The sequence below is a fragment of the Ochotona curzoniae genome, unplaced genomic scaffold, assembly GCF_017591425.1.
Source record: "Ochotona curzoniae isolate NIBS_2020 unplaced genomic scaffold, NIBS_Ocur_1.0 patch1, whole genome shotgun sequence".
NCBI lineage: Eukaryota > Metazoa > Chordata > Mammalia > Lagomorpha > Ochotonidae > Ochotona > Ochotona curzoniae.
Genome location: NW_024466639.1, coordinates 216,873 through 241,228, shown reverse-complemented (window position 1 = coordinate 241,228; position 24,356 = coordinate 216,873). Strand labels below are relative to the sequence as shown.

Sequence of the window (24,356 nt, the reverse complement as noted above, 5' to 3'; positions counted from 1 at the left end):
CCCAGGCATCCGTGATACCTGCCGGAGTTCCCAGCGCCTGGCTTCAGCCTGGTCCGGCCCTGACTGCCGAGGGCATCTGGGGTGTAAACCAGCTGATGGGAGCTCTCACTCTGCCTTTCAAATCCCTTTAGCTAAAACAATGTAAGACCACAGCTCTGCGACAGGAGGGAGAGGGTAGCCCTGATGGGGTCACAGCCAGCCCCTTGCTTCTCCCACGGCGGTGGGCAGGTTCCCCGATGCTGCGCGTCGTGCCGCCCTCAGCAGGTGCCTATCAGCTAGCCGGGCAGCAGCTGAGCGGCCTCTCCGGGGCCAGGGGTTCTTCCTCTAAATGTCCACCGAGCGGGGAAAACGAACCACATGTGCACCAAACGCTCCTCAACAGATTAATGCCTATCTATGGAACCTCGACGTCACGCACTCAAAGAAACCTGGTCACAGCGGAAGCTGGCGGAGCTCACCGTCTCCTCCAAGAGACTCGAGTGTCTACAGAGGGCCCAGAACCCACCTCATCCGGAGGGGACTCACTGGAGAGCTTTGGGTTCTCCTGGGTCTTCGCAGATTCAAACTCCCTGCCTCGCTTTACAAAGCCACCCAAGGGTCCTCGTGACAGGCCTCCAGGAAGGCTCCTGTCATTGGTCACTCACCTGCTCCGACAGCCGCAGTGGGTGGTGTCCTCGATCGTGAGACACAGCAACGATGATCTGAGGAGAAGTCTTCCAGAACTCTCCTGGGGCATCTGGAGGGTGACCTGTGCCCTCCCGGGAGTCGTGGCGGCACTACCCTCCTATGGGCTGAGGCCAGTGAGACGTGAACACCCAGCCCCCAGCCCCTTAGCAGCGACGCTACTCCGAGCACATCCTTACCATCCCATTGTAAAGGTGAGGAAATGGGCTCAGGAGACCACGGACACTGCACCTGAGGACAGTCAGAGCCCTGGACTGCCCCCACCCTCCGGGGCCCATGGTGGCTCGCCTTCCTCCCACTGTTCCCAGTGGGGCAGGTCCAGGGGGCTTCCCCGACTGGGGGTGTGCACTCCAAAGGCCCTTCGGGCTGGGCAGGTGGTCGACCGTGCCCTACATGTCATGTGCATTACAGAGGGAAAGGCAGTTGATTGGTGGTTATAAGTCACCTAACAATATTTAAACAATTTAAAAGGAAAGAATATCGCCACAAGAACTTTATGATAACACCTCTTTAATAGGCTGAAGTAACTGTACAGCTCATTATATTCTTCCTGAGAATAATTTATATCCCTCAACACGCTAAAGGGAGGGTGCATTTTTTCAAAATTATTTAACAGAATGGATGGTGTAACTAGACACCCAAGCAAACCAAGTCCCTCCGTTTCGCTGGATTCTGTCCGGGAAGACAGACACTCATGACGTAAGGTTAGTTAGCTCCAGTGGCTGTAAAATAGTCAACATGGCTTTAATCTTTTCCTTATAAATTACATAAAAATGGAAAACAGGGATGGTCCTGGAACTTCTTGGTGGAGTTTGGAGGTGCTCTGGTATAAAGCACTTCTGTTTCCAAGAGGAATAACATTGCTACAAAAAACTGGCACGTGGTTCTGGTGAGGACAGGCGTCCAGCCGTGTCTCCAGCTGGCTCCAGTCGGACGCTCCGCAGCCACAGGAAGTCGGAGGCAGGGAGCCAAGAGGGAGGCAGGTTGGTTTTTTCCTGAAAGGACTCAAGTCTTCAAAATAGAGCTTTAATATTCTTTCTTTGTAAAGAAGGGTTAGCATAATGCAACTGAAGGGTGTTCTAACAAACGAAAATTTCGAGTCTGGATAATGTTCCATGGCAGACCAGAGAATCCTCAGCTGCGTGGGTTTCCTGGAGTTCTTCACAACACACTCTCCCTCCAACATGCAGCGAAGGTGGCTCAGGAGAGAACACACCTCCCCCTTCGCCACTTCCATTAAAACACATCCTACGTGAACAGAAACAGCTCTTCATGATCTCAAAAGCTTCTTAAAGCGTAATTCCCATTCCCAGAAAAATGCCACATTTTGGATCCTGGATTTTTCAGAATATCATGATAAAAGAAACAAAAACAAAAACTCCCCAAAACCCAATCAAAATGTGGTTAAAACATACGAGAGAGAGAAGACTTTCAAGCAGCCGTCAACAGAGCTGGGGCCGAGGGCGCTGGGCCGGGGACACACAGGTCACCCCTCGCTGCTGGTGGAAGGCCAGAGAACACCTCCAGGGAGGGCAGGGAGCCGCGCTCGGCGCAAGCTCAGTGCGGTCTCGTCTGCCCAAGCATTTTGAGTCTTGCTTGGTCAATCACATCGAGTAGGTTTTTGGCGTCCACGGCCAGCGCGTGAGCAGCTGTGAGCATCTGCTTCTTGTACTCCTGCTGGAGACTGGTCATGACGTACTGCTGGGCCAGCTTCATCTTGCTGATGAGCTCACCCAGGTCAGAGTTCAACAGCTTCTGTGCCATCTCGATCTGCAATGACAACAGACACATCAGCTGGGCTGGCTTCCATGCAGTGTCCCGGGGAATGCCAAGTGTTTCTGGAACAGAGCAGAAGCACTTTGAGCCTTCCCTGGGAGCCAAAGGACAGAGTCCTAGCGCATCAGCACGTCACCGCTGGCTGCTGCCCTTGAAAACCCCGCTGCTCCCAGAGCCGACACACCCAGCGACACTCACAGTCCAGCCGGTGACAGAGCACACTTACATCACAGGGGACAACTGATCTGCTGAAGGCCACGTGGCTCCCAAGTCTGGGATCCAAACGAGAGCTTTGACCTTCACCCCGAGGCCTCAGCTTCTTTTATGTCCCGGCTGCATCTCAAGATGGCCATTTGCTTGGCAAAAGGTAGTTTTGGGGTGTCACGAGATACCCCGCCCTGCACAGACCTCCTGTGGTCCCACACAGCCAGAACACTTCACTCTGGAGTCTCATGATCTCTCATCGGTTCAATCGACCGTGGATTCATTTGCTCATTGACTCTCTTAGTAATTCCTGGTTGCTTAACACACCAAGGCACTTGGCATCATAGACAGGAATGACTGGGCGGTGTACAACACAAGGCACGCGCAGGCCACCTAGGGCACACAGGAAACGCAGCTGGAGGAGGGTGAGCCACGCCATCCCAGAGGGCAGGAACTCCACAGCATAGTTGGCTTACATACGTCCTGGACTATAAAAATAGCCTGGCTTCAACTGCAAAGGGCCTCCGCCATGCTGGGGGAGGTATATCCTGTGGGACTTGGCAGAGGGCAGGCATGAGAGCTTGGGTAGTGACAATCTAGAAAGACGCTCTAGAGATGTGGCTCTGGTGGCAAGGCAGAAGCCAAGGCGACATCAAATAAGTCCGGGAAAAGGCAGCCATGGCTCTCAGGGTGAGGGGTGCCAGCCCATCGACGGCATGGGTCATGTGCCTGTCTGCATGGTATGTGTAGTAAATGAGGTCGGGGGTGGCAAGTACAAGGTGGCACCACTGACTGTGAAGCCCACAGGAAACAGGCTGCTCCTGTTGCTGACTAGACACGCAGCACACGGCTGATTAGTGCGCAGGGACAGGGCCAACACACTCAGGTTAGCAGGTGTCAAAAACAAGCGGGGAGATAGTATGTCAATGTAGCCAGGAAAAAGAGCCAGGGGAGGGCCTCGGAAGGTGAGGAGTGAGGGGGCTCTGAGTCCGAGGGGCTTCAGGGGGAGAGGAGGGCCTTTGCCTGAAAGGCAGTCACAGCAGCGAGCAATCTGAAGCAGGTGTAGCTGAGACTGCTCTCTGGAAGGCAGCTGGGGAAGGGAAGCAGGAAGGACACAGATCAGCTGACATGGGGAGGAGTTTGTGTCATCAGGGCGTAGGGGAGATCACTGAGGGCTTTATCAGCTACCACTCGTAGTGGCCACAGTCCTGCTCAAGTATTCACAGCTTACGACAGCTTTCTGGCTTCTGGCACACAGGACCTCACTTCTGGGCAAAGCTTGCCATGGACAGTCACTGCAAGTCCCAATGCAGCAGTTGATTTAGCTGAAGCCCTCGCTGGCTAAGATTTCACAGTTATCCTGTGGCAAGCAGTCAGAAGCATTTTCCAAAGGATCCAAGTGGCTCTGTGCATTCCCAAAAGAACAACCCACAGCAGTGGATGTCGAGGGAATGCCTGGCTCACCAAAATACCACCCCCGGAGAGGTGCAGCCCAGGAGCAGGAGTCCACACCATCCGTGCAGGACGCGGGCTGCGGGGCCCATCAACCCCACAGCAGAACACCCTTCAGCCCCACCTCAGGACTAGCACAGGAATGTCACGGATAGCAAGGCATGCTTAAGGAACTATTCCGGGTCATAGGAGGGTGAGGCAGGGTGTGTGCTGCTGGTTCTTAATGCCATGGGGAAAGCATCACAGGACAACCATAAGGAGCAAAACCTGACCCCACAGTAGGAACACAAGTCACAGCCAAGTGGAAGGTTCTGGAATGTGACAGCTGGCAGGTACTTACGTAAAAGAGTGGCCTGACAGACACAAATGGAAGCAAAGCAGGGCAAGGGGACACGGTCTAACATTAGCAACAGAGTGCATGTGAGTGAGGACAGTGTTCACAAGGCAATGAGAGATGGGAGAAGGACGTTTAACAACTCTTTGAATTAATCTCAATTTTTCTGTATATCTGAAATGATTTCATTACAAGTGTAAACAAATAACAAAAAATCAAAACACGAAAGCTACTACTGGGTCAGACGACACCGCCTGGGGTAGAGGCGTGAGACGGGAGCCTGGCCTGTGGACTCTGGGTGCCTTGCTGGGGACACACCTCACGTGAGCATCACAGACATGGGCAGCAATCCTAACCACACAACAGGTGCCTTTAGCTGGAGCAAGTTAATCGGGAGCATTTTCTTCCTTTTCTTAGACACGTAAGCCAGACAGAACTGCCAAAGGTGGCAAAACCAATGACGGCTTCTGGGAAGCAGTACTGCCAGGGAGCTCTGATACAAGAAAACGTGGGTTGATAATTTGAAAGGAATTTGTATCTTGCCTTTTGCAATCATGCCCTGGGAGGAACCAGAACCAGCAGTGCCTTCCACTCGTGTCCTCACTCACACTTCACCCGCACCCTGTGTTCCAGTGAGCCCACCCGACGGCGGCTCTGCAGTTGGCTGGCAACAACAGGCGCCACTGCACGGTCCAGCCTTACTGGGAGGGCCATCACCCACGGAGCAGGGACAGCCAGTTTCTGCGGGCCACATACCACAGCCACCTCTGTCCAACCGCACTCTGGATGCCCCCCAGGGCTGTGCCCACCTCTCAGGGTGACTGCCCCCAGGACGCCCCCAGTGCTGTGCCCACCTCTCAGGGTGACCGTGCCCCAGGACGCCCTCAGTACTGTGCCTACTTCTCAGGGTGACTGTGCCCCCAGGACGCCCTCAGTACTGTGCCTACTTCTCAGGGTGACTGCCCCCAGGGCTGTGCCCACCTCTCAGGGTGACCGTGCCCCCAGGACGCCCCCAGTGCTGTGCCTACCTCTCGGTGCGTGCTGGTCGGGAGCACAGGGATGGTCTCGTCCACGGTGGCCAACAAGGTCCTCAGAGCCAAGCCAACTTCCTAAAAGACGACAAGCACAGCCAGCATCAGCACACTATCCAGACAAGCCTCAGCAAGCTGACAGTCACTTCCCTTCCAGGGACATTTCTTCCATCTCCTTTCCGCCTGTGCCATTTTTCCCCTTGTTTACTTACTTCATTTGAAAGGCAGAGAGAGACAGACAGAAAGAGGTCTTCCATCTACTGCCTCACTTGCAGGAAGCCTGAGAACAGCTGTGGTTAGTCCAGGCTTAGCCAGAGTCTGAACTCCTGCAGGTCTTTCCTGTGGTGGCCAGACTCCGGCACCTGAACCATCACCCACTGCTTCCCAGGGCGTAAGTGAGCAGGCTGCGGGCACTGGGAGCAGAGCTAGGCCTGCCCTGCAGGGTGCCTGGGCCCAAGCAGGATCCTCATGGCTGTGCACATGCCTGCTCCTGTCCCCCCATCCCCCATCCCCCATCCTCTGAGCACAGAGCGGTCGTCTCACACTGAGCCCCATCGTGGGAACCAGGAAGCTCCCGCTCCCCTTCCCTACACGCAGTCCTGACAGTCCTCCGGCTGAAGAAGAGCAGCGCAAGCAAGTCAACTCACACAGGGTCAGACCGGCAAGCTGCAAGCTGAGCGCACAGGACACCATGTCTGTGCACAGCCAGCCCGCCAACACAGGCAGGGCCCATGACAGCATCGCTCCTCTGGTCCTCACTGAACTTCAGCCATTCCAGGCACTCAGAGAACACGCAAAGCACAAGGCATGCAAGGAAGAGCACAGGCACGCTGAGGAATCCCACGGAGACTTAGGGAGGAACACAAAGATGTACGTGCCCTCTGGGAAAAAGCCTTAAAAGGCAGGCACGTCTCTGGACTAAACAAACACAGAGCAGAGTGTGCTGGGACGCAGAGCTGGGACACCCATGCCCTGTACCAGTGGCTCAGTGTGAGCCCTGCTCTGCGCCCGACTGCAGCTTGCTTTACTCAGTCCAAGCCGCAGCTCTGAGCAATGTGTAGTAGCAGCCAGTGCTGACCGACACTGCCAGACCTCGGTGCCTTTGGGAGCAGTCTCAAAGCGACACGTCTGACCTGGGGGCAGAAACCATCCTGCTATCGTGAGTGGGCATGCACTTTACCTTCACCATGGGCACGTACTCCTCCGGCGGGGCTGGCTGGATCTTGCTGGACATCTCGATGACAGCTTTCACCAGGCCCGTCACATTCTCATACACCTTGTCGTTGGACCGGTCCAGGTTGGCGGTAGGAGGGGGGCTGATTTCCTGCGGCTGAAGCTGAGAACACAGAAGCAGGTCACTTTTCTACTTGCCAGCAGATGGCGTAGCATCACCACAAATTAGGTCAGAGAGGGTCTTTAAATCTGGAGGTCAAAGCAGACCACTGTTTCTCTTGTTTCCAAGGATGCAGTTCAGTTTGAGAATGACAGTAAAGCAATTCATCCAAGTGATGAATAAATCAAGCACCGATTTGTTCTAAGTTTGAGCTCAGTAAAAGGAAACGACACAGAATCACATCTTAGACTGAAATCCCAATTCCTTCACAGAAGTGATTCGAAGTTCCCAACCCCCAAATCATTTGCCACCCGAGAAACAAGTAATTTACGTACACCTATGAGAATTTACTGAATTTCAGAGAAAGTCTCTTCCTTGGCCAATGGCCAAAAAATGCCACATTAGACTAAGAATTTCCACCTGGTTTGATTTAAGCAGTGAAACCCGTGTTGCTCAGCTCAGCTGCCCTTCAACCACAAAACAGAAGTGTGTCATTTTCAGTTTCAGAAAGCTTCAAGTGGATTCTGTGCCCGCAGTCGGAGCAGTGACCCTGCCAGGAACCTTCCTGCCCTAGAACTGCCCAGCTGGCTTGGTGCAGACGTGGGCTGAGCGTGGGCCCGCCAGGCTCAGCTGCACACCCGAACTGAACGAAGGTGATGAGGCTGCAAGCGCAGGTGAGTTCCCAGGTCCTCCAGGAGCTCTCCGGCAGTATTTACAAACCCAAATTGATCAGAATTACACGAGGCACAAAGTGGAAGGACTGTTTCACCAGGGGCCGGCTGCCGGTGCAGAGTCCGCCATGGCAGGTGCCTCCCGTGAGCCTGCTGGGCCTTTGCCCAGGTGGTCTTAACAGGTGTGTTCTGTTCCTGGTTGTTACACAGTCTGAGCATGAGGCAAAAACAACCAGAATAGCTGCATCACTATGAAGATGCCGAGCAAACACTGATGGAGATTCTGGCATCTGGCACAAATGCCCTCCCACTGGGCTTCCCTGCTTCCCCGCCCAGAATGGTGTGCAGGGCTGGGTGTAGGCAAGAGAGCTGGACAGACACACGGACACAATGTGCTTACCCTCCATGGCTATTGTCGAACGGAAGGTGAGGAAAAGTTAAAGGAATTTAACAGAGAAAGGGAAAAAAGAAAAACAATATTAATAAAGGCAGCAGACAATCCCCCACCCTCACGCGCACTAGCGCACACTGTCAGCTCCACTCGTGGTACCCAAGCAGCACTCCTGCCATGGCCTTCTCGGCAGAACCCCGCACATTCCCTAAGCACGCCTGCCATGCACCAAGCTAGCTCCACGAGGTCAGCAAGGGCCACAGCATGCAGAGGCTGAGGGACCTCGTGGCAACAGGGCGAGAGTCAACAGAATTAGGGCTCAACAGAGCAGAGAGGAGACACACACTTCAGCCCTGAGAAGGGGCACGGCCTCTGTCCCCTGCCTGGCCCTCAACATCTCTGCCAACCTATCTGAGCCCCTCATTTGGGCGTAGCCCAGATCCCTGGCTCAGGCTGTGTTGGAAGACAATAAGAGGTTCTTTTAAGAATAAACAGAGAGCCTATGGTCAGATTCTATACTTTACACCAACTAGTGTTACGCTTTTTCTCTGTTGTCCAACACATGGCTGTCCCACTGTGACTACTTTCCACTTTCCAGAAGTGTACTGGGGAAACCTGAGTATCTTGCTTTCCCTAGAAACGTCTGGAAGAAAGCGTGTTCTCTGATATCCAGAGCTGAGTAAAGAGAGGGAAGGCAGTCACTGCTGTGTCCTGTCTGAGGCGTCTCCTTGTATCTCCAGCAATGAGACTGCAGGGCTGTGGCCATGCCAATCCAGATTCCACCAACACACCTGGGCAGTGTTCCCTGGGGAAGGTGCCAAGGAGAAGCTCACCAGCAGGTGCTCTGAGGCCCCTCGGCCTCACATGTGGAGAGGGATGGAGGTGAACCTGTTTCAAGCTTCCCTTCTTTGCACTCCACCCTCTGCAGCTCCTGTCCCAGGGGGCTCTGCAGGACACTCACGGACTGCCCACAGGGTCTTTCCCAAAGCCACATCTTCATTAGAGAGAAATCTGCTTTTGGTTTTCTATGTTCTAGAGCCTGATGATTTGGAAACTCTGTGGCTGGCGGTGACAAACCACCATCCTCCACCAATGCGGTCCACGCTAACCACTGAGGGTGAGGCTGGACTAGACTTGTGGCTGGTGTCACGTGGATGAATCACTGTAGTCACACCTAACTAGAAGTGGATATTTCTCTCTGCAAACAACACTGCTCTTTTAGCCTGGTCTACAGTAATGCCTACCAAGTAGAGAGATAAGGAGGAAGTACACACATGCATTTTACATTTATTGCTTACTGAAAAATGTGTACTTGGCATATTTTAGAAAAGCAGAGCTGTCATCAAGAATCCTGCTTGTCTGAGTTCCCACATAATGACATTTCGGCGGCGTGCCGAACTCTGGGGGCCTGTCTCTAAGGCCTGTTTGCGTGTGGCTCATGTTGGGGCACACACCACTCTGGGAGTTGCCTCCAAGGAAACACATTAGAAAAGGTCTGGTAGCAAGCTGCTCACAGGTGTTCTGGGAGTCATCCTTACCATCGGAAGCCCTGCCAGAGGCCTGGATATGCAGGAGCTGGCAACTGTGAGCACGGGTTCCGGGTGCTGACCCTCAGAGCAGAGGGCCCAGCTACACCTGCATGATGCCCCTGGGGAACAGGGTTCCCTGAGGCAGAGCCACCCGCTTTCCTTCTGGCTCCCCCTCCCCCTCCTCTGGCTGATCGCCATCCCGGGCCCGCACAGAAGCATCGTCTCTATCTCTCTGACTCCTGAGACAACAGGAACCTGACTCGAGAGCACATGTGTCACTGAGTCTCCTGTGAAGCATGTTCCCTCGAGGGGAAGTGCAAGATGCTGCCTGAGTCAAGCAGGAGAAGCAGTGCCTCCTGGAAGCTGCACGGGACCAGAGCAGCCACCACCACCGCTGGCTCAGCCCCGCTGCTCTCCATGGAGCTGGCAACTGCAGAGGCACCAGGCCAAGGGGCAACTTGTGGCTGCTCGTGCCTGAGCCAAGTGCTCCTGCTGTCCGACAGGGGCTCTCAGTACACATGTTCACAGTGGTTCAATTCCTGGATGGACAGGGAAGAAGTGGACCCACAGGTCATGCCTATAGACTCGCAGATGGGGAGCCACGGAAGGTCCTGGCTCTGCGTGGAACCCTGGTTTCATAAACCTCAGAGACTCACGTGCAAGAGCAGGATGTGACCACGCTCCTGCAGACAGTGACGCTGACACACGGGACTGAAAGGATTCCTGTGTGGACAGCTTCTCAGGGCCTCTCAGAGGGTCGGGGACCAACCCGGCACAGTCCCAGCCTGTCGGCTCTATGATGGATGTCCTCAACCGAGAATCCCACAAGCAGCGTGTGGCTCAGCATGCGGATGCCCACCTTAATGCCCTCGTTGTAACTGTCCCCAGGACTGGCGAGGCTGGCGAGGCTGCCCAGGTGGCCAGGGGCTCCAGGCCGCGGCGGCTTCTTTGGCGGAGCTGCAGGATCTGGTGAAGTGGAAGGATCCCCACTGAGTAGCATGCTAAGAAAGCAGACAGCCTCACACATCGACACCAAGTCCATATTTGTCTAAGGAGGCACTTCTGATGCACTATGGCAAGGAAGGCTGCTTTCCACTGCCCCGCACACGGGCTACGGGGGTTGGCACCAGGCTCGGCACTGTCTGCTGAGGGTTCCGGGAAGGGTGGCACTTGGCCCAGCAGTTAAGATGCCCGTCTCAAGTGCCTGAATGCAGCTTCCTGTGCACGTGCACCCTGGGAGGCAGTGGATGGCCACGCAGATGAGCCTCCCCACCCAAGAGGAACTGCACTGTGCCTGCGAGCAGCCCCTTGGAGAGGGAGCCAGAGGATGGAGACCTCTATACCTCCAGCAAAGCAGACAGAACTAGATGGAGGACCCCCACAGCCACGGCACTGCCGACCTGCAGAACTGCTCTTACCAAAGCACACAGACTTGACGTCCAATTCACTTCTCTCTTCACTTACCTGGCTTACCCACAGGCTGGTATATATGTTGGCTTCCAGTCTATGGGAAAAGGAGAGTTCAATAAATGCACAGCTGTGTACACCGGGGAGCAGCTTTTCCTCAGTTTCTACTGTCCCCTTCCATTTCTGTGCCAGGTGCTGTGGCCTTGGATCAAACACGTGTGTGATTAGGCAATTAAGGGACTGCAGAAAGCGCTGTTAGAGGCAAGCACGGGAACTCCAGGACCTCGAGGAGGAACGGCCACAGCATAGGAAAGGCATTTAAGAGCCCAAGTCTTCCCAATGTCTGTGCCCTCTGCTCACACCAGCGCTCCGGGCATGCTGCCCACCCACTGCCATCAGTGAGCAGGACACACAGTGAGGCCCAGCAGGACGAGGAGGTCTTGGGGTATCTGGACAGTCACCTCTGAAGCACTTAGGGCATTTGTGATCTGGGGCTACGTCTCCATCAGCGCCAGGTCTAGCAAGAGCCCATGCAAGGAAATAACCTGACTGTCCCCAGCTCCTACCCGTACTCCACCCAGGTACAGGTTTCCTGAAACTGGCAAGCAGCCATCTAGCAGCCTGTCTGAAGGACCTGCGGAGTCTGAGGCTGTGAAGCCTTCCACAACGTGCTACAGCGTGCTGCCCTCTGCTGCAGACACTGCAATACGCTGCTCTGATTCAGCAAGGAGTTACTAAACCCCTTCTCTTTTTTGAGGGGCGGAGAGAGAAAATCAAGACAGTTTCCATCTCCCTTTTTGCTGCCTAAATGCCGGCACTGGCTGGCACAGGGCCCGAAGCCAGGGGTCCTGTCATGGGAGGTGTCCCTTGCTGCCTCCAAGGCCCTGCACTGGCAGGAAGCCAGAACCAGGAGCTGGAGCCAGTAACCAAACCAAGCGACTTCACATAGACATGGCATCTTAATGCAGAGACCCCTCAGGCGGCTGCATGAAGTTCCTGGCTTTGCCCTGGGCGATACTGCATAGGAACTCAAACAGATGAAAACATTAGTTTCCTAAAGACAAAGTTAAAAACAAACAAAAAACCAAAACCAAACCAAAACAACAAAAATCTGAGGAATGTTTTGGCTGATCCTCGGACAAGAAAGTTCAGTTAGCTAGAAAATCCTTAGCAATCTTGGCATCATCCAGCAATCGGAACTCAGGTGCAGCAAAGGCCAGGCAGTCATGACGGCTGGGGAAGGCAAGCCCTTGTCGGGGCAGAGCTGGGCCACACTCACGCTGTGCGCATGCGGCTGTGAGCCTCACAAGGCAGGACTGCTTGGGATCCTGGGCCTTCCACTTTAAACTGAGGCTGGACGCTGCCTAACAAGCATAGCCACAAAAGGACTCTGGAATCTAAACAACGACTGCTTCTCATGCACAACAACGGGATAAATGTTCGAAAGCCAGTTATCTTAGGAGAGGATGAAGTGGTAACGTGTGTGAACATCCCCTGGAGAGGCAGCTCCTCAAGCCCCGGGCCACACGACATCAGTGGACCGGGGCACTGGGGCAAGGGCCATCTGTGCAACGCGGACAGGAGTGCCAGGAGGCCCCCGTGAGCTGCCATGTGCAGACTACTCAGCACAGCCTCCACACGACTACGCCGTCTTCCCTCATTTGAGCTGGCACACCAAACTGTGAGCCCACAGTCGGGGGGGCACAGCATGGGTCATCTGACCGCATTTCGGAATGATCCCTCTCCCAGGACTCTGAGTCTGCGTATGTTCGGATTCTATGTGCCAGACTGGAACACAAGGATTTTCCTTTTCTCACAAGTTTCCTGTTGGCTATGTTATAAGGAGCAAGCCCTTGAAGACGTTTTTCTGAGTCTACTTCCTCCTCAACAATTCAAACATATCCTTTGGTTAGGTGCTACGTCTTTTCACTGAGAGGAAGGAGCTCCATGTGAGACGTCAAATGGCAGAGAACGTGACGTTGCTCACGAGCTAAGGCGTGTCTGACAAGGAGTGTCTGCGAACAGCACACTTGGCAGGAAGTGCCAACCCAGTGCAGGCCTATCCTCAAGGTGGCAGACCTCAGCAATGTAATGTGACAGCTGGTCACTCCATAACAGCCATCTTCCTGCTAGGTGGCAACACAGTCTCATGGATGTGGAACTGTAATTAAGGTAGGGGCTACATTCTGTTCAACGATGTTTATCACAGAAAGATCCAGAAAACATGTGACATAACCTCATTTTAAAATTCAGTGCTATTTTAAAATGGCTTCTATTTTACTGATTTGAAAGGCAGAGATCAAGAGAATGAGAGACAGTGAGAGAGAGCTGATAGTTCAACTCTCCAGTGTTGATGAGCAGCAGGGCTGAAACAGCCCAAGGCTCTGGATCAGGAAGTCACTCAGGTCAGCATGTGTGGCAGGGACACACCTGGGGGAGTGAGCCGTTACCTGGTGGCGGGGACACACCTGGGGGAGTGAGCCGTTACCTGCTGCTTCCCGGGGGGTTAGAGGGATGCTGGAATTGCGAGTACACCCAGGTCTTAATCCAGATCCTCCACCACGGGATACGGGCATCCCAAGCACAATTAACCACAATGCCAAATGCCTGTTATTCTGTTTATTTAAAAATGATTTAGTTATTTGAAAGGTAGAGATATAGACAGAGGGAGGGATAGAGAGATAAAGAGAGAGACCCTCCCATCTGCTGCTTCACACTCCCCAAATGGCTGCAACAGCCTGGGCAGGCCAGACTGAAGCCAGGAGCCCCATGCAGGGCAGCCAGGTGTTGAAGTGGAGTTCATGCAGCATGCCAACATTACATGCAGTGGACCAAGCTCCTACACCACCATACCAACTAATTTACATACAGGGAAATTGTGTAAAGGCCTGGGTGCACAGCCCTGTCAGCAGTGTTCAGAGGGATACTCAGCGGTCCCCTGTCCCTGCACTGCCAACTTCCTCTCCCCACACCGGTAACCCAAGAGGCAAGTCAATGTCCAGAGGAACCTACATTTATTTAACCAGCCATCTCCTAGGGAAAAGTCTAGCGAAAGAGTTTAGACTACTTTTCTCCAAATACCTGAGATTTCTTACAAGGTTTAAATACACTGTTGAAATAATTATAAGGTACTTTTTTTGAGAAATTTTCAGACAATTCTCTCTTACAACACTGAGAAGAAAAAAAAAATCCTGATGAGCAAGTCTTCAGTGACTGTGAAACTTGTGTAACCATGCAGTGAGAATATAGGGACGCAGCAAACGACAAGCTGCGCACAGCAGTAAACACGTGTATTTATTTCTTCTGTTAAGACAGATTTTGGCTTACCTCTAAAACACCTGCATCAATAATAGGACAGGAAATCTCTGTATCTGAGTAAGAACTTTGGACTGTATACTCCAGAGTTTAATTCATACTGATTGCGATGTTCACTTTATTTTTAAAATGGACTGTGCTGTCTCATTACAGACACTGAGAGTAGACACCTCAGAACCAAAACACGGTGGCCCATGCAGCCAAGAACTGGAAATCTACCCTGAACACAACCTTGGGACAGCTGCTTACCGGCCCCTGGAGACCTCCATCCTCCCGGTCAATGCTGCCTCGAGAGAGCCGCACATCAGGCTTCTACGGAAATGAAGCAAAACAGGTTCACTGCTGACATGAAGGCCAGGGGCAGGTTCCATACTAAACTCCTTCCTGTTCTTGCCCTCCAAGCTCAGCAATGCCCTGGCTGTATTCATCTTCCTGCGCACACACACCCTACACAACTGGCACCCCCGCCCCATTCGCCCTGGCCTCTGCCGACGTCACTCAGCAGAGCAGCGCGGCCTGCTTTCCCCACCAGACACTGCTCCTGACCTGCAGTGCTTGCAGGCACTTACCTGTTTGCCATAGTACAGAAACCAAACCCAGGGATCCAGATTTAATGAAAATTTCACAATTATCAGAATAAACAAAGTAGCCAACAGGCCTTTATGATGAAGGAATGTGGAACGTTTATGAAAACTAATCTGCCCTGGCAAGAAAGGACTTTGTGACGCCCGGCAGCCAGCCACGCTGGCCCCTGCTGCCCCGAGGCTAGCTACACATTTCTGCTGGCAATACCCGCCCTTCACGTGCAGGGCACCTTCACTGTGGGTCAGCTCCCAGACTGTGTACCCCCCGGAAACTGTTGGCAGCCTTCACCTGCTGTTACAGGAAGGCTGCCGTCTGTTTACTGCACCTACTAAAGTTCCAGCATCGAGGACACAGTCCCCAAGCACGTGTTGGGGTGCAGATGGGGGAGCAGGCTTAGACTCCCCCTTCCTTTCCAGCTCACTGTTGCACCTGAATCTAGTCTGTCTAGCCCCACAGTCTCTCTGCCAATCACTGTCTCGGATGTGATGTTATTTCTGCGGTCCCAAAGCCTGACTACCCTTCCTGTGGAGAGTGTCTCACTATGGCATTTGAGGCCTTGCATCTCCCACCTGCCAGAGACCACATGAGCCAGAGCTGGCTCTAACATGAACTCTGCCAGGACAGGGCCCCTCACTCTGCCCTTTCCTACCTGCTCCCAGTGCCCAGAACAAACTGGACTGACAGAGAATGCTAAGTAAGGTCTGTGAATGGTCGGTCACATGCAGAGGGCTTTGGCTGACAGCTACTGACTGGTTTAGATGCAGTTTTGAAGTAGGCTGGAACAACAGCAGAGGTAGTCAAGAGGTACAAGTTGCATTTATATCGGAGACCAGGTGCTCCAAGGCACCCAGATCCATCGAGTCTTGACCTGGCATGGCCAGCACACGGCGTGCTTCCTGCTGGCACAGTGCATGCACCCAACACAATCCACTGAGCTCCCTCCCTCCAGTGGGAAAATGGACATTTACAACAATGCTGATTATGCCTTCCTGCGTTTTCTGAGTACATCCCACACAGCTCGCACAGGGAAGGCGAGCAGCCCAGAGCTGTGCACTCAGTGTACAGCACAGAACAAGGCGCTGGCCTTCTTCCACAAGGAATACCCTGCAGGCACCGAGTACCTACGACACAGGCTGCGAGGACTGTTTCCTGTGTCGTGCTCCCATGGAGTGACCACCTACACCGTGGGACAAGGCATCGGGCTCCCCTGACCCACACGCGCACCTGTGCAGTGTGCGGGGTCATCCCTAGTTCACACGGTTTTCACAGGAATGCAAAGGTGCTGGCAGCACTGTGCACATTCGTCAAACAAGCACTTCAGAGATGACGACTTCAAGCTCAGGAAGGCAGAATCACCTGCCTGAGTTAACACAGCTCCTTCCCACAGTGGACGCCGAGCGCCTGCTGCGTGCGGCGCGGCCAGCCCAGCACAGAGGCTGCTTACAGAACACAGCAGTATTTTCATACATTGAAGTCAGCTATCTTTTACTTCCATGTAAAATCACATGTAGTGACTTATTAGGTATGTTAATTCTCCAATGTCATATTTTCCAAAAACAGGTTTTTTAAAACGAGAAGGCCCATGAATACAGGTCTACTTGGTGTTCTGCATGGAAATAAATTCACACACAAGTTTGTCCTACAGCAGACACAGCCTGAGCAGCAGACGAGTGCCAATCCTGGGAACTAAGAGCGACCCAGGCAAGGACAGCCCCCTCAAGGGACAGGCCCTGTTCTTCCTGCAACGTGGCAGAGTACTCCTATCCCTTACAGAACATTCCAGATGGAATGTATAAATGAATCACAGACAAAGAATGTTTGGGACAATCTGACTGCTCTCCCATCAGATATGCATTCTCTTTAAAAAAATATTTATTTGTAACAGATTCATTTAGGTCGTTTGAAATTCAAGAATTATAGAGAGAGGGAGAGAGAGTCAAAAGAAAAAGAACTCTTCCATTTGCTGGTTTGTTCCCCATATAGGCTCCTCAGCCAGCACTGGGCCAGGAGGTAGCCAGGCGCCTGCAGCCTCATCTGGGTCTCTCAACGTAACCAGCAGGAGTCCAAATGTTGGACCATCTTGTGTTGCTTTTTCCAAGCCACTAGCAAGGAGCTGGATGGGAAGTGGAACAGAAAGGACCTGAACTGCTGTCTAAGGGATGCTCCCACTGCACGTGGCGGCCTGACCTACTATGCCACAATGTGACCTCAGTACGGTGAACAAGCAAGTGTTGGATGCATAACTCAGCACAGCCACATACACCTTGTGACAAGCTGGACAACACCGAGCAGCTCACACGGCAGTCACAGTGTGCACTCAGCTGTCTGTCCTTGACCTCCAGTTACCAGAGGACTGTCACTCCAACTGCTGACCCACGAGCAGAAGACAGAACAGCACCTCTCCGGGGTCGAGCATCTTTGGGAAGATTATATCTGAAGAACCATCTCTGGGGCCGTGTGACAGCTTGCTGGGCCATTTTCCACTGCATGAATACTGCACCACCGTGCTGGAGACAGGCAAGCTAGTCACCTCTGCTGTCTTGGGGTAGTGACATGCACTTGATCCGTTTAGGCAGGGACCTTGAAGGTACCAGTTGGGCTGTGGGCATCGAGAGCAGCTGGGCATACCACACAGGCCCACAGGGGTCCACCTGAACTGCCATGATGCCAGGACACTCAGAAGCTAAGGGTCTTGGGTGCGAGTGTCTCCGCCCTGGAGCCCGAGCCCAGGGCCACTGCTCTCTGCCAGGCGACCTTGGCCTGGACTCCAGCGGCCTGCCTTGGCCCTCATCTTCCATTCAGACTGGTTTGCTTTCCTTTCTCTCAACACAAGTGGGCTTATATAGACAGGGCTCTCTTGAAGTTAATACCTTGCTTTAGCAAAGTACCACACAAGAGAACGACTGTGCCCAAGACGACGTCAAGCAGCAAGCTGTTCTGCTGGAGAGCAAAGTCCTCTCACCGGAGGAGGCTCTGACCAACGTGGCCCGCACACTCGGCCAAGTCTGCAGGTGACTGTGCAGGGGCAGGTATGTCACAGACAGGGCTCTCGACAGGTCTAGAACTGGCATCTGCCGTGTAAGGCTACAAGGCTGTAGGCAGAATCTTAGCGTAGTCACCACAGCAGAGTTCTGTGCAGGGCCGTGGTGACCCTGGGCTCCCAGAAGAGGGACAGTTGGTCCAGGAAAAGACTGGAATGATGTAGCAATGGACTATAGTAGTAGCCCCCCAAAATGCTGCGAGCTCTGAAACGGAAGGTTATTTTTTCAAATAAGAACAGAACTTGTCTCCCACGGTGCAGAGTGATCTTGCCGAGGGGCGTGGCCTCCTAAGAACCTAGTTCAGGGCAGTCCTGTAAGTCGTCTGTGATTGGTTGGTTAATGATGGCCCAGAAACAGAACATGAAGGTCTTCAGGCATTTTTATAGCAATCTGAAACAGTGATTTTTTGGGGGGTTGCTAATAGTTCATAAAAACAGCTGCTTGCACATTTTGTGTCTTTTAAAAGTAACTTTTCTTCTAGTAATTAATGTTTATTCACTGAGCACTAGGCAGAGACACGGGGCCAGTCTCCTGCTGTGCTGCAGCAAGCCTCACGGCTCCCTGCAAAGCCAGCACCTCTCACATGGCAGTGCCAGTTTTAGTCTACATGGCTTCCCATCCCCTCCTGCTAATCCAATGTCTGAGGAAGGAGGAGGGGGTGGCTCAGGTGCCCCAGGCCCTGCTACCCCAACAGAACACTATGAAGTCTGAGATGCTTTAGCCTAGACCAGTCTTGTACATTACCCACTGGCAGTGAACCAGCAGGTGGAAAATCTATTTTTCCCCTTCAAACAAATAACAATCCAACAAATAAATCTTTGAAAAAGAGACAGACAAAAAAAAAAAAAGAGAGAGATAGAGAGAGATATAGAGAGAGCGCTCCCCTCCCTTCCACTGGGTCATGCCAGCACTGGGCCCGGCTGCAACAGGAAGTCCCGACTGGCCCCAGGTCTCCTCACATGGGTGGCAGGGCCTCAGCTACTGGGCTTTTATTTCCCTTTCTCTCCTTACTGTACTGCCCTGCAACAGCTCTCCTCACGCCTCGGGCAGCACTGCCCTGGCAAGGCCCTCGGCCCGACTTCCCACACCTTCACAGAAACACACCCCACTGAGACAACCCTGCTAAAACATCCACACAAGGATGCGCTCACAACAGCAACAACATGTATAACTTATTTGAGATTACAGCCAGATCCAAAAAAGGGGTCCACATTCCTGAGTGATGCCCACCAGCCTCTCCTGCAGACCCCTCAAAGTGGCCATGAGCTACATCAGCTGCCTCGGCACAAGCAGCTGCACTCTGGAGCGCTCCATCTTTGATGGAGTCTGTCCAGGCCCCACCAGATTCTCATTGGTGTAGGTCCCTGAAAGAGTTACGGTGCCTTCCTATTCTTGCAGTTTTCAGGAAGCGAGGGGCAGCGGGGAGATGCTGAAGAGTAACCATGCCCCTTACAGCTGACTGAGGCAGCGCCCATGGGGAGCAGCTCTTCACAGAGCATTACAGGGAGAACAGACTGCCTTGGGCAGGAACGCGAGGGACTCAGGGTCCCCTGCTGCCCTGTGAGGAACAGCAATGCCACCCTTGCCACGGTTCCAGGTCCTCTGTAACAGGTGTGCAGCAGATGCCACTGGAGAGGGCCAGGAGCTGCAGGGCTTCCCTGCCAGCTGACTCAGACTGGAACAAGGAAAGCGCCAGGACCAGGTGTTTTCTCCAAGTTGTGAAGTCACCACCAGGGGGAGCAGCTTTTCTCTGCTGTGACCCTGGTTCCTCCTCACAGAAGCGCACACTTCAGCTGGCTTGTCACGCAACCTGCCATCTCCTCCACATTCCTATTCCTATGTCCCTGTGACAAAACAGAAGCCACCATGTGTCCCTGAAACAAAGTCCTCGTTAGGAATTTTCCATATCACTACACAACTTCCTGTGACATCAAAGTTGGCATTGCTCCCCTGGATCCTCTTCCCCCTAGCTTCCTGTGCCCCTTTCTGCCCCAGAATCTGTCAGTCTATCTCTTAGGCTTAGGCTGCTCAGCTTCCTCAGGCACCCCTGTATTCCCACTCCTCCCGTGGGATCTGTCAGCTAGACAGGCACTGAGGTGACTGTCCTAGGATGACACCTGCCCTGCCCCGAGAGCCTACGGTCGGAGGTCATTCATGCTTGCCACCAGCCCCGAGAGCTTTCCGTGTGCCGGTCAGAGGGCAGAGCTCATGGTGAACACGGAGAGGAGACAGGAAAGGACCATGCTTGCCACAACCGCCCTGGTCTGTGGGCTCAGAGTGGGTGCACCTTCCAGTGTCACCACCAGTAAGGCTGAGCACCAGGGGAAGGCGCTGCAGGCATACAGCAACTCAAAGGCGCAGGGAGCGCGAGGACGAGGCAGGGCAGGCAGTGGAGGGACCCGCTGTGGAGTCAGCCGACACCGTGTGCCATGCTTCCTGACTGTGCTCCGTACTGCGGGGTGGCAGCCACTGGTGGGTGCTAGGTCATGAGACGGCCGCGTAGAAAGGTGGCCACGCTGTAAGGTACGGCTTAGCAAGATCACGTTTCAGAGACGCATTTACTTGGCCCTATCTCCACATTTGTTCTCTTAAATTATGACTCACATACCTGGCGCTTACGTGCCTGTGCCAGAGACACTCTGTCTTGTCTGCTTCTTTCTTCTCATCCCCACGAGCTCCTTCCTCGCAGTGGCCTCCCAGGCCTCTTTCTGCCTTCCCCCAGATACTCTCCTAGTATCAGTGGCCTAAGACTTCTGCTGAGTTCCCTGGCTTCCTGGCACCTTGGGAATAAACTCTAGATGCCCCCACCTCCTCTCTGCTCAGTGCTGGTCACACTGCTGTGGTGGGTCTCTGCACCTGCGGCCTGCCCGCTCTCTCGTCATTTTTTTCAGCATGGCCAAATCTGGAGTCCTTCTTTTAACCTCCTGCTTTCTCTCCCTTGCCACGACGCAGTCCCATGAGGCTGAGAACTACATCTGTGTTGCTCAATCTTGTACAACGAGCTCCATAAACCTCTGTGGGAGGCTCTGCTGGGGACATGTGAGCACGGCTGCACTCAAGCAGCAGGCTCTGTAGAGGAGGGATCAGAGCCGACAGGACCGTGGGTAAGAAAACGATCCAGAACACACACAAGCAGAGCTAAACTTGGCAGAGAGCACTCGGCTCTGGAATGCTGAGAACACTTCCAAACGAGGATCCAGGCAGGCAGCTACACAGGCCAGAGGCAGCAGTTATCCAATCAGGGCAGCCCTGACCTTCGAAGCAGCACACAATAAACAGATCCTTTTTCTCTGAGAACGCCAATACCAAATGCCAGATGAAATACCACAACCAAGACAAAACTGGTCCGTCACAGAATCGGCAAGCAGATCCAGGGTTGCACATGAGCAGAAACTCAAAGAAGAAATGTGTTACATAACTCACAATGCTATACCTGCTTAAGATTTACTTTTTAAAAAGATAATGTAGTTTATACTTAACAGAGAGTTAATCTATACATTATATAAGTGAGTTAAGATCACACATAACGGAGAACTATTATATAGTCACATGACCAGGACTGAAAGTGAAGAGCAAATTTTTAAAAATAACTGCATTCAAAAAGCTCAAATCAAAGAATTTCACGTGACAATTAGAAAGTACTTTCCTAAAATGTCCACTGAATTCACTTACACAGAAACACAACTAAACAGTCCAGCAGCAACGAGACCCAGGTGGAGAAGTCCTGAATGAATGGGTAATACTTTAGAGAAAGAAGTAAGAAAATAAGAACTTCGAGCTGCATGGTAGATATAAAGAAGGCCAATTGAGAATAAACGCTGGGAACAAGCAACAGTGAAGGCAGCATACGGCAGGGACTGGCACGGGCCCATGGTAGTATTCAGTGCTACCCACGCAATGCTGTAAATGGATCAGGACTGCAACATAGGGCCGCACTGCAGGACAGAGACCAGCTGTGCTTCCATACCCCACAGCACAGTGCCAGACCGAGTCCTGGCACTAGGACTCTCTTGGTCCTAGAAAGCACACATTCTTTGCTTCTGCTGAATTTCCGCGAATCACTGGAAGGGAGCAGATGACAGTCCAAGTGGCTGGCACCCTGACCCTCCTATGGTACATCAGGAAGGAGTTCCTGGCTCGTGGGCTGGACCCAACCTGGTGTTGGCTGTGGCACACGTCTGGGAAGGGAAGCAGCAATGGACATAACATTCTTCCTTCTGTCTCTCCTTCCTGTCACTCTGCCTTTTGAGTGACTGAACGAATGAATCAATTTTAAAAAGGGGAACACGATGCAGAAACTATTTGGAGCACTGAAAATATCTTAGGATGGGCTTATGCTTTTAGCAAGGCTCAACAACTCACACACATGAGATCTGTGCAGTTTATTTTATGCAAATATCCCAGTGGACTCATCAGCCCGGGAAACGCACATCTTGAGCCTCTTTTAAGAGTCTGCAAACTCCCTAAGACCGCGCGGGTCCTGGGCCTCAGCCTGCTCCCCGTCACTCCACCCTGCCGGGGTCCCATCTGATCACAGGCGTTCTTAGGCAACCATCCTAGGCCCTACACCATGGTGCACTCTCCCCCCTCTGCCTGCTGGCCCCGCGAGCACTGATGTCACAGCCACGCTTTGGCTCCCATGCGCCGTGGAGCCCGCAGCCTACACCCTCCTTCCCGCAGCAGCACAGCGGGCTCCTCCTCCGCTTGTGTGTCAGCAGACTGCCACCACAGAAGAGGCACCGGCAGCACTAACAGCTAAGCCTGCTAAGTCCAACTGGTTCAAATGCAGTCACATACAGGACAAGAGTTACAATGATTAACTCCATGTGGAGAATTTATGACACTGAACTTTCTCAAACATAAATCGGTGCTGTCCAGAGCGAACTGTCTGGAAACAGTATTGAAAACGCAGGGCTCCATGAATGTGGCTGGCCTGGCTCCCGGATGAGCGAGTGTGAATGCTGTGCGTGCTGCTGCAGTCTAGGCTGTCACAACGCGGCACTGTGCTCCTTCCTTGGGAACGCCCGTCTGAGCTCCACGCTCCACACAGGCCAGAACGAGGTATCTGATAGCAAAGCGACATCAGCCGTGAGCGCTGTGAGGAAAGTCATTGGCCTTTTCCTCTTTACACTGTTGGGTGGATGGAAAAGATGGGGTCTGTAAAATCTTTCTTCCTTAGATATTTAATTCCTACTTCTGTAGAAACGGTTGTATTAGATTTCTCTATCATTTAATAATATATTGTGGACTAAAAGGTTTAAGTGCTGTATCAAATCAGACAGTTATGTTAAGCAAGCATACTTGCCTTTATCATACCTGACATTAGCAATAGAAAGGCCTTAAAACTGACTGTTTTCAGGAAAGCATTTGAATGCATTTTGTTTGGTATTGTATTTATTCAATAAAATATTTAATTAGTGCTAAGTGTGAACTGGATCCTGTTACTAACCCAGTAATCATCTTAGGTAGGGTTAAAATCCTCAGTAAAATTGCCATATTACACATGTCTCAATGAAGTTTGAATGTTAACTGTATATTCACTTAAAAAATAAAATGCAAGGCTAGAGAATACCTAGTTTACTCTTAGAACAGGTTCAAAATTCAAACCAACTGATCCCAACTAGTAACAGTAAACTAAATAGTGAAGACTTGCCCTGTTTTTCCTGGGGGGCAAGTATTGTGGTACAGCAGGTCAAAGTGCTGCCTACAACACTGGAACCCCAGGGTGGGCTGCTGGTTCGAGTCCCGGCTGCTCTGCTTCCGAGCTACTATCTTGCTCATGCGCCTGGGAAGGTAGCAGAGGCTGGCCAAGTGTGTGGGCCCTGGCTCTGGCTGCAGCAGGAGTGGCTGCTGTGGCCAGTAGGGAATAACCAGCAGACAGGAGGTACTCTGCTGTCTCTGCCTTTCACAGAAACACAGAGAACCATAATGATAGGCCAGCCAGTGTGAGCCTGGCTGTCCGCAGAGGGGGCTCTAAGTGCTGGAGGGGCAGCACAGCACTGGGTGAGGCTCACTGAACTTGAACGCTAGCCACTCTGGCTCTCTCACCAACAAGCGGGGCGATCATATTGACTGCACCTCTCTTGGTCTCTATTTTCTCACAGAAGATCCTCCTCTCCTTCTCTCTGTATATCTGACTTGACAATAAAAATAATACATCTTAAAAAATAGATATTTATATTTTGCTATGGTAACATTAATGGCTTTAACTCTGGGATGAACCAGAATATTACATTGTGTGCATATTATACTTTTTAGAGTTAAGGTCAAATTCTGAAACACAGATGACCTTTTTTTTTTTTAAAAAAAAAGATTTACTTATTTACTTATTTTATTAGAAAGTCAGACTTTACAGAAAGGAGAGACAGAAAGAAAGATCTTCCATCCACTGATTCACTCCCTAAGTGGCTGCAATGGCCAGAGCTGAGCTGAGCTGATCCAAAGCCAGGAGCCAGGAGCTTCTTCCAGGTCTCTCACGCAGGTGCAGGGTTCAAAGGCTTTGGGCCATCCTTGACTGTTTTTCCAGGCCTTTGTCAGGCAGCTGGAAGGGAAGCGGAGCAGCTGGGACATGAACCGGTGCCCATATGGGATCCTGGCACATGC

General features: G+C 52.5%; 1 protein-coding gene across 3 annotated transcripts in view; it reads right to left on the bottom strand.

Moving 5' to 3' along the window:
- Window positions 1-1,181: 1,181 nt before the first annotated feature.
- The window catches only part of LOC121166246 (focal adhesion kinase 1-like), a 229,385-nt gene continuing 206,210 nt past the window's right edge, over window positions 1,182-24,356 (bottom strand). For 2 of the 3 annotated variants that reach the window (XM_040995346.1, XM_040995348.1), the window contains 7 exons: window positions 14,377-14,439; window positions 10,870-10,909; window positions 10,265-10,371; window positions 7,886-7,894; window positions 6,662-6,817; window positions 5,479-5,559; window positions 1,182-2,454 (listed from right to left, as the gene is read on the bottom strand). In XM_040995346.1, coding sequence (XP_040851280.1) covers window positions 2,242-2,454; window positions 5,479-5,559; window positions 6,662-6,817; window positions 7,886-7,894; window positions 10,265-10,371; window positions 10,870-10,909; window positions 14,377-14,439 — 669 coding nt within the window. In that variant the 3' untranslated portion in view covers window positions 1,182-2,241. The remainder of the gene's footprint in view (window positions 2,455-5,478; window positions 5,560-6,661; window positions 6,818-7,885; window positions 7,895-10,264; window positions 10,372-10,869; window positions 10,910-14,376; window positions 14,440-24,356) is intronic. The other variant, XM_040995347.1, reaches the window with a different exon arrangement.